This window comes from Chlamydotis macqueenii, chromosome 16, assembly GCF_036417535.1.
Source record: "Chlamydotis macqueenii isolate bChlMac1 chromosome 16, bChlMac1.mat, whole genome shotgun sequence".
Lineage (NCBI taxonomy): Eukaryota > Metazoa > Chordata > Aves > Otidiformes > Otididae > Chlamydotis > Chlamydotis macqueenii.
The window spans coordinates 9,637,674-9,650,262 of record NC_141571.1 but is presented as its reverse complement, the minus strand read 5'-3'; the positions used below and the strand labels follow the sequence as shown (position 1 = coordinate 9,650,262).

Here is a 12,589-nt window from a genome sequence, read left to right as displayed (position 1 = left end):
GACATCTGGGAGAAACAAAATTGAAAGAAGCAACAGGGCTTTTCCTACGCTGGCTTAGTATGAAGGTATCCACCCGCAGTTGTTGCTTAGTTACAAAATCATGATTCCAGTAGGTACTTCTGAGCCATCCTGAGGGATTCAGTTCACACCGAATTCCCTCCATTTCCCCCTGGAGGCATTGAAGACTCATAAAGCGAAACCAGGACTTCCAGTATCACCTTCCGTGGCACAATATCCACTAGTGAAACTCCTACCTCCTGAATGTGTTTGGACAAATGAAATGTTCTGAGAGATTCCTGAATACTACTGCTTTTTAAACTAAATGTGCCTCTCTACAGTGCTGTGTGAAAGGTGAAGAGAGCTTCTAGACTTCTGTCAGTTCTGTCCGAAGAGAAAAAATCGGCCTGGGCCAGTAATTCATTCTCACAGCATCCTAATGCACAAATGCTTTGCTGCAACAACTCCCTTCCCAGCTCAAGGAGGACAAGATTGCTAAGAGATGAGAAACTGAAAAAGCCCAGAGAGTGGTTCTTGTTAGCAGAAGAAAAGGGAAGAGCCAGTCAAGTCCAGAGTATTTCCAAGCTGACTGTCAAAACATCTTGTTTTGAACTTCAATTTCTTGGTCTGTGGTCCCCACTTTCTCCCTAACTTATCCCCCTGTAAGCTTAACCCCTCTAGAGAATGACGTGGACCATTGCTTTTTTCACATGAAGTAGGCAATAAATATTTATTCACAGAAAAGATTATTCAACTTTTTATTTTTAAGTAAACATTAACTACGCTTAATTTAAGTCAAGAAATCTCTTAATTTTCTTGAACCGTGTACTTACTTAATTAGAGACTCCTTCAATAGTTAAATGTCGCAATGTTTATTGCAGAGGTAGATATCTCAAACAGGTCACGGCCAGCTAGAAGATTCCTTAGCTGGTGGAGTTTGAGCTGTTCATCTACCTTTCTGTTTTTCTGGGTCCCTCTCAAGGATTACCTTGTTCTCAGTTTGCTCAGCAGACCTTTTTTTCCTCCGTTGCTACCGTTGTCTTGTAGGAGTGTACTCATCTAGTATGCAGTAAGATCAGGAGAGTTTAATGTCAAAAAACTAGTGTTTGAGTAAAAAATATAATGAATATTTCTTTTGCTTTCATTTTACAGTGAATGTCTATATAACAACTTTGAGATCTCACTTTTCAAATCAATTTCAGTTTCTCTTCTGTAGAATGGGAATTACTGTACTTTCCCGTTTCCTAAGTTGAGGCTTAATTCATCAATATTTACAAAACCATAAGATCCTCAGCTGGAAATAGACATAGAATTAAAAGTGTATAAACAAACATGAGCAAAAAACCTGGAATAACAACTTTGTGTTTTGACACTAGAGTTTACAAGTTGCATTCAGCTTGTCTTCCCCAGCATTGTGAAATACCTTCGTACGGCAGAGATACTCCCTGTGTAGCCTGCCCGTTCTCCTGTAGCACTTTTAGAAAACATGGGAGACTTTAAAAGCATTTCTAGGGCCAAAATAGCAAAAAGCTTTTTTCCAACAAGGAGAAAGAGTAGAGGTCAGGAGACAGGAATTGTGTAATATGTCACAAAACAAACCTCCTGGAATTACAGGTATTAAGGAGGAAAATCCACTACCAATCTGAAGCTCTTTCCCACTGAGGAGTTACTTTGGTAATATTTAATGTATTTTAAATGCTAATATTTAGTGTATTTTGAATGCTCTATATGAAAAGCAGTCAGCTCACTTTGCATGAGCTCGGTGCTTTTAATATGTTTTACAACATCTTGGAGGTTCAGCTGTTGTGTTTCGATGAGATTTCCAAGCACATCGTAGTCTCTTAAATCCTAGCGAGGAGTTCTTAGCTTGATGGGATTTCCAAGCTTTGTGTAAGGAATATGTTACTATTGTTTCCCAAGAGGTAGGACTAGCAATTACTTCTGCTTGGGAAACAGCTCTAAAATTTGGACTTCAGGTACCGATTAAATATTTCAGTGATGAAAAAGATTCGCTCCAACACTGCCTTTCTGTACCTCTGCAGCAGTCCCTGTCAGAGCTTCTACAGAAGCATCACACTGGCAGGTCATTTTTCAAGGAACGTTCTCTCCTGACATCTGAGGCTGCAGAAATCAAAACACTTTTTTTTTTTTTTTCTGTAGCACGAGAGAAGCGTAGAAGAATATGTATCATAAGCTATTTACTTTTGATCTTCACATATTTCCTGGTCTTTGACCTGAAAATACTCCTTGCCATAGTATAGAGGTGAAGAGGCCTTTTCACTCCCAGTTGTCATGAGCTGTTACAACTATTAGAAAATATTGGGAAGTCTTGTGGGTAGACATCTGTGGGAGAATGGTGACATCTTCTCTGTTACAGGTGCCTCGGTGGAGTGATACTCCTGTGAGGATATGCCCCCCAAATTCCATTCAAGAACACTGTGACTAGTGTCTCTCTGCTCTTAGCATAACCCTTGATATGTTCTAAAGGTCACAAGAAAAGATCTTGCTGAAAATTAAAGGCTTGTTTTTGAGATCTCTTAAAAGGGAGGGGAGGAAGTGAAGGCTGAAAATGCCCTTAGAACTGCACTTTACCAGAAATTGAGGCAATCATTAGCTCTCTCAGCTCCAGGCCTATCTGAGCTACAAATACACCGGCTTCCCTGCCAGAGAGTTACATCACTAGCACAGAAGTTAAATAAAACCTTTTCCATTCTGTAATTTTAAAACGGCTTAATAGCAAAGATTTCGTATTAACAGGGTGGTTCTTCCCCATAGCAGCGACAAACATGGAAAAATTGACCTGTGCCCGGTTTAGTCTTGACTTGCCTATTCCACGCTCTTTGAGGAGATCGTTTCACAGGCGCTAAGCTGTGACCCTTCAAATGAGTTCATTTTGATTCCTTAAATAGACAGGTGTCCACTGAGCACACAAATTGTCTCTTCTTGTCTGGTTTCTCAGAAGAACTTATCATTGAACAAAGCCCGAACTGCACTCAGTCTACAAGGACAGCAAGATGTGTTTTCAGTAGAACTGGTTCAAAGAAAACACATCACAAGAATGATGTTTCCCTAAAAAAATTTTGCAAACCTTTGAACCAGCTTTAATTTTACAGCTTGCCTAGAAAGCGCTCTGATCTTGTGGCCCACATAGTATAATCACATAGAAGAAAATCATGGAAACAGAGGGGCAAGATTGGCAAAGACATACAAAAATCACGGAAAAAGTCTACAGTGAGATGTCAGGCTTTTGTAAATTTTTCTCTGTATTGATCACTGCTACCTTGGTCTTTTTATTGTTATTAATTTGACTTTGAGACATGTGCCTATATGGGTCTCAGCTTCCATGTCAAGCCTATCTGCTGACTGTTCCTCTGCTTGTCACTAGTCTAACACACCCATCTGTCTGCACACTCTGCATCTTACTCTTAAATAAAGGGGATTAGGAGCTGAGTCACAAAATACAACTTGGGAAAGATGAAAAAAGGTAGTGTGGGGTGGAGAAAATCGGGTCCTTGTTGTAGCATACCTGTCTTTCCTGGAAATCCTCTGGTTTACAGGTAGCTTTTTGTCTTGCATCAACACCCACAGCCTCTCTGACATCTCTTGCAGGGAGAGGACAGAGAGCTGAGTACCCCGCTGACCTGAGCTGCTACCTGCGCTTGCACCTCTCCTGCCTTCACTTAGCATGAAAACCTTTGGCTCTCTCTGAGGGTTGCTGTGCAGTTTCCGATTAAAAGACTCATGGCAACAACTGATTTTTGTCAGAATTCAGTGGTTGCCAACACTAATAGTGAAGGGAATTTTGCCTTCTCAGATGATGCACTCACATGCCCTTTTCATAAATAGGTGGTTAGTCAGCCAGATAGGGTAAGGGCAGTCCACCCACCAAAACTTGTTATTCCTCAGCTCCCTGCGCTTCTCATTCCATCGTTTTAAAGTGCAAATCCTGAAGGAAAACTGAACTGTTCGGTCACCTGTGCATCGCAGTACAAATACCACAGACCCTCCACGCTTCGTGCTGATGCGCCCTGGCTGCCTCGCCCCACCAAAAAGCCAAAATTAAAAAAAAAAAAAAAAAAAAAAAAGAGAGAGAGAGGAAAAAAATTGCTTTATGAGACGCCCACGCCGGTTAGCTTCTCCGAGGAGCGGGTGCCGCTACCTGCGCGCTGGCCGCCGCGGCGGGGCAGGAGCCCCGGCAGCCCCCGTGCAGCTCCGCAGGCGGGGGCGCGGAGGGCGCTGGCGCGGTGCCCTCCTGCCTCGCCTGAACCCTTTGGTGAACCGCTTGCCCCGCAGCCTCCCCGGGCCGGGCCGGGCCGGGCCGGGCTTGGCCAGCCGGCCCCACCTCACCCCACCCAGGGCTCCCATTGGCCCCCGATGAAAGTCCAGCGGGCCTCCCGGTTGCTATATATATACAAATATGCGGGGGGGTGTCTGTCACCGCGGCGATGGCAGCCTGCAGCATCTTCCTCCGGCACCCCGCCCTCACCTGCGCCCGCCCCGCCGGGAGCCCCGCGCAGCGCTCGTTCGCCTCCTCCCTCTGCGCCCCGCGCCCGGCGGCGACCCCCGCTCCGCGGAGCCGCGGGCACCCGCTGGCCGCCCTGCCCGGTCCCCCGAGCTGGCCGCTGATGGGCAGCCTGCCCGACGTCCTCTGGAAAGGGGGGCTCAAGAGGCAGCATGAGACGCTGGTGAGGCGGGCGGAGGGATGGGGATGCTGCGGCAACGGGGAGGGGGAGGCAGGGGAGCGCCTGGCACTCACCGGCACCGGGTGGGGGGTCTTTTCTGCGCCCCCAGGCCGAGTACCACAGGAGGTTTGGGAAGATTTTCCGCATGAAGCTGGGGGCTTTCGACTCGGTGCACATCGCAGCCCCCTGCCTGCTGGAAGCCCTGTACCGCCGGGAGAGCGCCTGCCCCCAGCGCCTGGAGATCAAGCCCTGGAAAGCCTATCGGGACTATCGCGACGAGGGCTACGGGCTGCTGATCCTGTGAGTGGCACCCGCAGCAGGCGGGCGGCCCTGGGGAGGTGCGGGGAGGGGAGCCGGTGCGGGCCACCTTTCCGAGGTCCCCGGGGGATGCTGCGGGAGGGCGGGCGGCTCCAGCCGAGCTGTCGCTCCCGGCTCCGCGGGGACCGGGCTTGCCAGTCCTGGGATTCGCTCCCGCGGCGCAGAGGGGCCGGCGGGGCAGGCTGCGGGCTCAGCAGGTCTCGTCCCCGGGCACCCGAGGAGCGGCCGCACCGTCGAGTTTGCTCCCGCCCGTGCGGTGATGGAGGCGCGTCGGGGCCCGGCGGTGCCTTGGTGCACATGCTGCGGGTTTGGGGTTTTTTTTTTGTCTTCCTTCTGTAAGCCTTTCTCATTTCAACCTCACTGTATTTAATTCAATCTAGGGAAGGAAAGGACTGGCAGAGGGTAAGAAGTGCCTTTCAAAAGAAATTAATGAAACCCAGAGAAGTTGTGAAACTGGATGCCACGATCAATGAGGTACTGCGCTTTGAGAAATTCTTTCCCTCTCCTCACTCCCCTGGAAACCTGGGAAACAAAAGTAGACGGAGTGATCTGGTTTACCTGGATAGCTGTTGACCTGCTCTACAGTGGCAAAAGCACGAGTTAATACTCTGAAATCATTCAGGGATCTGACCAAAAGTGATACCACACAGAAACCTGCAGTTGAGATTGCCTGTCTCCACAGAAGGATAAGATGATTCCACAATGACATGGGCTCCTGCAAACAGTTTTTGCTTACTTTTCTTGCATTCAGTGTTTTTTGCTTTTACTTCTTCATTCTTATGTTTCTCCCATCAGGGAACACCTCCTGCTTTAACCTCTGTGTTCCTCATTAAGTCTGAGGAGCATCTGTGATAAACAGCTTAATACTCTTTATTGTGAAACTCCAGTATTATCCCAACGTCAGACTGAAGCATTTCATCCCTGTGGAGGAAAGCTTAGTCTGTCGAAGTTCAAACAGTAACAGCATGAGAGTCATGTCAAATCCAAACATATGTTAACGTAGTAGGAGATTGAATCTTCTTCAAAGAACAGGAAACATAAGTATCCCCCTCTTACGCAAGATCGTTATCTATTTAAAAGACAGTTGAAATGCTAAATTACACAGGATTTTTACTACTTTATGTCATTTTATTCCTTTCTTTTCTCTCTCTCCTCTCCACCACTTAGGTTCTGGAGGACTTCATGCACAGAATAGACGACGTTTGTAACCACAATGGACAAATTGAAGATGTCTATTCAGAATTCAACAAATGGTCATTTGAAAGTAAGTTGGCTTTTGCCTGAGAATTGTATGCGTTTTGTACCTGCCATGGCATTTCACTTAAAGTGAGATCAGTGATGACAGTGTAGGCTGATTATTTCCAAACTGTCAGCTACAATATCATGGGAAGTGGGTTGCAGAAAAGCCAAGGGACCATCAGTATACATGCAGAATTCATCAGCGTCTATACAAACTCTTCAGTTCTGTCAGGTTATCTACGTGCCTTGTAAAAAAAAAAAAAAGAATCAAACATTCATAGTGACTTACAAACCCAAAACCTGGGGGAATCACAGTGCGTTTATCTGGAGTGGGATCTGATAGCACATGATCATTTTTGTCCACCTGATATTTGTTAATCATCAGCAGCACAAGATCAATTAAACGATCCAATAACAGTGAATAAGTTCTCATTCTAGACAAGGGTTGGAAAATCCAATTTTAAATGTTTGCATTAGGGTCGAGAAGCAGTGGAATATGTTACCAAGACAGGAGCCTCCATCTTTAGAAACCTTTCAGAGTATGGCAAGGAACCATCTGCCAGGAATGACTTAGGGCAGAAGAAACTGCACCAGTGGTTCCCAACGAGGAGGGATGGTCGGGTATTGTGTGTAACTGCATGAGTTCTGCCAGACATGTCTGCTCTTGGCTGGCTCATCTCAGCAACCTGTGTACTGAGCTCCTGAAAATGTTTTAAATGTAGTTTTTTCCACTCTCAGTGGTGATGGCTGCTTTTGGAACAGGGAAAATAGGAAGTGACAGCTTTGGGGAATAAGAAAAAAAAAAAGCAACTGGAAAGAGGTGGAGGCTGGTGGAGTGTGGGATGCTGCCAGTGTTTGCAAGTGGTTTCTGGCTGTGGAAAGGGCTAGTAAACGCTGGACTAGATGTCCTCTCCAGGTCCTGTTTTCCTGCCACTCAGTTCTCTTTCAGTAGCTTTGCCAAATATCTTGCTTGCTGAATATGCCAGCCCTGCTTGGCAGAGTGATCTGCTGCTCATGTGAGGGGATCAGTGCTGATTCTTATTTGTGAAGAAAGAGCTACTGTAAGGGCACCTTAGCTAGATACACTGCTACCTGGCTCTGAGGCAAACATGCAAAAGGTGTTTTGAAGTGCTGTTCTCACGTATGTATCATAGAACAGAGACCATTTTTCAGAAGAATAATCCAAGCCATTCCTTGACAATAAATGGTGGACCCCATGCACCCTTTTGTTTATATAATTTAATTATAATCTTGCTTAACAACAGGTATCTGCCTGGTGCTGTATGGAAAGAGGTTTGGTCTCCTACAGCAGGATGTAGAAGAAGAAAGTCTGAACTTCATCAAGGCTGTAAAAACGGTATGGAAGAGTCTTTACTGGAGCTGTAGTGATTTCCTACCCCTACAACTAATGAGAGGGTACCAGTTTAAATGGGTCATTTGAAAAAAGAAACTCAAGCTTCTGTGCTACATGTGTATTGGCAGCTTTGCACATCCAAGGCGATGCTTCGATGTGCAATGCTACTACTGACCATCTGACTGGCCCATTACGAAATGCCTAAATCTGTAGGGGAAAATGCTGCATGGACAGCAGGGTAATCCTGGAAATACAGTTGTCAGGTTGGCTGGTTAACTTTCCCCTCCCTCTGAGACACCTATTTTGCAACACTGCTGTGTTTTGGGTGGGACACTTGAAGTTGTATGGGATTATGCAAATACGCTGGATTTGGAGGTTAGTCATTCCTGCAAGCACACCTGCTGTACATTTTGCTGCAACTTGGACTCCGGCGATATGTATCTGCCTAATTTTAGCCATCTGAAAGATAGGCATCTGGCCTAGCCTAATTTTTTAGCTGCATCTGTTGTCAAGGGAGAGAGAGACACTGCCAAAGGGTGGCTTGTCCCCTTCTGAAACAGGTGCCTAAAATAGACAGGATGAATCATGCACTGGAGAAGCCTCCAGTCCTCCACTGGCTGTCACTAATTTTTGCTGTATACAGTCTAAGTAGGTTGAGACCTGTCCTTTCCATCCAGGATGGAAAATCTGCCAGAATTTTGACTTCCTGAAACTTGCCTCCTACTTCATGGTCTAATTTTGTTCTGAAATTGCAAGTAGATATATTAAAGCAAGATTTCAAAAGCCCTTTCTCCACCACAGATGATGGCTACTTTTGGAATGATGATGGTGACCCCCGTGGAACTTCACAAGGGTCTGAACACAAAAGTCTGGCAAGCTCATACTAAAGCGTGGGATGATATATTTAAAACAGGTTATTGTTTTAAACATGATCTCTCCTTTCCCTTTGCCTCTGTTTCTTACTCGATGGAATTAACTTTCTTCATACATGCAACTGCCCCACGCTGCTGTTAATTGCTGCCTTCAGCACAGATTGAGACACCTTTGCTGCAGCTAACCACAAACCTATGCAAAACATGAGAGCACTGTTTTCTCATGACTAACACTTAGATCTGGTTGTGGGGCAATACCCCATCCCCAGGGAAGCCCCAGAAATTTGGGAGCCAGTAATGTCGTAAAAGTAAATAGCCAGAAAGTGTATAATCTCTTTAAAGGCAAGGTTCACGAGTGAGAAAAGGGACCTCTCTCAACGGGACTGCTCTCAAAGGGAGTTGTTTTCTTGAGGAACAAGAATTTTACATGTAAGAAAAGCCTGTTTGCTAAAAAAAAAAAAAAGGAAATTATGTGTTTTCTGAACAACCTGCAATATAGTTGTAAGTCTTAAAAACAGAAGCAATTTAAATCATAAGGTACAGTTTACCTTTTTGACAACATTTTCTTTCTGTTTAAGATGAATTGGCCTTCAAAGTTACAAAAATTACTCTAACTCCAGATATGAAGTTAAGTTTATATTTTTCAATACTTTGCTAGACAGCGACAGTTATAGCTAAAGTTTAAGAAAGGTTTTGGCACTTGGCTGATTTGAACGCTAAGTGATATATTTCTCTTAGTATTTGAGTACTTGATACTTCAGGACTTCTGGTCATGCCAGCCACATGTGCACTTATTTTATTGCTTCTTAGTTTCTTGGTTTTAGAAAAGACACTTTAAACCTGTTTTGTTCAGAAAAAATAGCTTGACACCTTCACTTGACAGGAATAGCTCCTTAGTAGGAACTGGTCTTAACAATTGGGATATTCATGAGAAAGGGTGGGCAAAATCTAGTCCTCTATATTAAAAAAAAAAAAAGCGTGTAGAAATTTGTGATCTGTTTTTGTCTTTCCTTAGTAAATCAAAGGCTTAAATTTCCCCTCGGGGAGTCTGAGTGCTAAGTCTCTTTGATTTTTTAACACCTTGATCCCCTTTGAAAATCCAAGCTAATAAATTTGACACACTTGTATTTCTGTTTGCTAAATATTTCACTCAACACATCACTGATTTCCTTTCCTAATTTAAGAAAGCAGAAGTCTTAATAGTTTGCAGGAGCTTCTTCTGTTCAGAAGTGATTTCGTCTAAAAAGTGAAAATACCATTATTTATTCAGTATAATGCTCAATGCTTGAAAAAAAATAGCACAGCTAGGTATCTTCTTTCAAAATCTTGGATGTGAGACATATTTTTACTTTTATTTTTATAGCATTTTTGGCAACTTTCCATTAATTACCTCCTGCTCCTCCCTCCTCAGCCAAGCACTCAATTGACTGTCGACTGGAAAAACACTCTGCAAACCCTCAGGAGGATTTCCTGTGTGACATCTATTCTGGAGGACAACTTTCCAAGAAGGAGCTGTACGCTGCCATTGCAGAGCTCCAGATTGCTGGAGTTGAAACGGTAAACCTGACTTTCCAAGAGCTTGTTAAAATTAGCATCCTTCCAACTCCTGCTTTCTTCCGCAACCTAACCATCACAACATCTGAGAGTGAGCTAATCCTGTAGTTGCTTTGGCAGCTTAAATGCAAGTGAATTTTTACCTGGAATCACTGGATTCTCTCTTCTGTTCATTACTCCTAGATATCAACTAGGGTGGCTCATAATCCCTTAGACTTACAAAATACCATAAGCCACTGACCAGCTGTAAATGTTGCTTTGAGCTTTTGGCAACTTCTTGTTTCTGTTACCACCAATGGAGATCTTGTATTTCTTTTTGGTTTGTTTCAGACTGCCAATAGTTTACTGTGGGCTTTGTATAACATTTCACGCAATCCACGTGTTCAGCAGAAGCTTTTCCAGGAAATACAGAGTGTTTTGGCTGCTAATGAGAGCCCAAGTGCTGAGAACTTGAAGAATATGCCTTACCTAAAAGCATGTCTGAAAGAATCCATGAGGTAAATTCTCAAATAATTTGCAAAAAAAACCCCAAAATGATCACAAAGTTTTTTACTAGCTAGTGTGTACTAGAGAAATAATTTTCTAGTATATATAATTGTGTTCACCTTGTTGTTTAGGGTAAACTATTGTAGATACAGAAAGAAAAAATGCTGGACGTTTAACCCATTTTGTTTCTTTCACTGTAGATTAACACCATCGGTGCCATTTACCACTCGCACCATCGACACCGAAATGGTTCTGGGAGATTATGTACTGCCCAAAGGGGTAAGTCAATTCATTTAGCTTACTAAAATATTATGTCATTGATTAACTGTCCTGTAAACCACTGAAGTTGGTCAGATTTTAGTCTCAGAATGACTTTGCCAAAGGATGAGTCCCAGGGTAAGGAATGAGGAATTCACACCAAGAATTCCCATAAAGTGAAAACCATACCTGCCAACACTGCTGTTTGATTTAAACAAAAACATTTTGGTGTGTTATTTCAAAAAAAAATTCAAACTTCCCAATGATTTTATGAGAAAACTTTGACCTTTTTGGTGTTTGAATTAATCTTCAGAGAATTACACGACATCTTCTGAGGAAACTGTCTCGCCTTTACTGTTGCATTATTTTTTTTCCATTAACAAGCTGATTCACTTGGTAGCTCTAAGCCAATTTGTGATGACACTCTCTCTATTGCTTTGTTTATAGACTGTACTAATGATAAACAGCCATGCCCTGGGTTGCAATGAAGAGTACTTTAATGGCTGGACTCATTTTAGACCAGAGCGCTGGTTTCAGAAGAACTTGATAAATCCCTTTTCTCATGTTCCATTTGGCATTGGGAAGAGGATGTGCATCGGGCGCCGCATAGCAGAGCTACAGCTTCACTTGGCCCTTTGCTGGGTAAATACTCTAAAAATGGCATTCTATACACAATGTTGGGTTGTTCAACATTTAACCTAATCAGAAGATCTAGAAGCCAAAGCATGCTAATGGCAATGTTTGTCTTTCAGCTCGTTCGCAAATACCGAATTGTAGCAACTGACAGCAAGCCAGTAGAAACCCTCCATTCAGGAATACTGATTCCCAGCCGGGAGCTTCCCATTGCGTTTCACAGACGATAAGGTATGTGCATAACGGTCTCCTGAGTACATGAAACTTTTCTTTGAACCTCATTTAGAATTTTCATAGAACTGTGAGTGTAAGAGAACAGATGTTTTTCTAAGCTTTATTCTCACAATGTGAGATTTATTGAATACCATCACATTTTGTTACTTTTAACATAAAATATTCTATGTACTACAAAAGAAGACAAATTTTGTATGGCTTATGGCTCTGTCCAGTTTTAAACTCAAAGACAGCATGTCTTCTGTGCATGATGCAGATCAGAAAAGGGGAAATCAAAATGTATACACTGCTGGGGAAAATAATAGCCATTGTTTTGTCATAATATAACTTCTCCACTGCATTTCTAGAAGATATTTCCTGAAAAATAGCATTTGATTTTGACCATCAATGTCCAGATCAAAAACAAAATGCCCTCTTAAGGAACAGTACATAGATTTTTATTTGTATTAAAATCTAAATTGGAAAAGTGAGTTTTTGGTCTAGAATTAAGTCCTCAAGTTAGAAATTGAGTGACATTTAAATACTACGGAAAATTTTTTCTTTCCTAGCCAACACCACAGGAAAAAATCACTCAATATAATTTGAGTAAGGTTATTAATTCCGTTAACTCTTTTAACAAACTGAAGTTTGTTTAGTGCTATTTGCTTTTAAATAATCACTGTATAGCTTATTTTTCTCTTTAATACAGCTTGCAGAAAATAAATAACAACCCTGCTGCTGCCTTCTCTAAAAAAATATACAACGACTGGGAGAGTCAAAGCTTATGGTTATCAGTGGAGAAACTGCAACACACGTTCCTTGCACCATTGCTGAGCCAGAAATAGTACCAAGAAAACCTCCTGTACTGTTTTATTGGGAAAATGTGGTTAGTTGGTTCAGCTGTACTTAGCAATGTTAAAAGGAAAGAAAAATACCATGCACGTTCATATACCTATGCAAATATACTGATTTAGTGCAGCTGA

The 12,589-nt window shown here is 43.0% G+C and overlaps 1 protein-coding gene across 2 annotated transcripts; it reads left to right on the top strand.

Annotated features, from left to right (window-relative positions):
- Positions 1–4,442: 4,442 nt before the first annotated feature.
- On the top strand, positions 4,443–11,623 carry CYP24A1 (cytochrome P450 family 24 subfamily A member 1). 2 transcript variants are annotated; one of them, XM_086760865.1, is made up of 11 exons: positions 4,443–4,682; positions 4,789–4,979; positions 5,378–5,471; positions 6,165–6,261; positions 7,502–7,593; positions 8,392–8,503; positions 9,874–10,019; positions 10,347–10,513; positions 10,703–10,781; positions 11,208–11,402; positions 11,513–11,623. In XM_086760865.1, the coding sequence occupies exons 1-11, from the start codon at positions 4,443–4,445 to the stop codon at positions 11,621–11,623; spliced, it is 1,524 nt and encodes a 507-aa protein (XP_086616991.1). The 2 variants fall into 2 exon arrangements, with proteins under 2 accessions (XP_086616991.1, XP_086616992.1); XM_086760866.1 differs by lacking the exon at positions 11,208–11,402 and having other exon boundaries at positions 4,558–4,682.
- Positions 11,624–12,589: the final 966 nt, after the last annotated feature.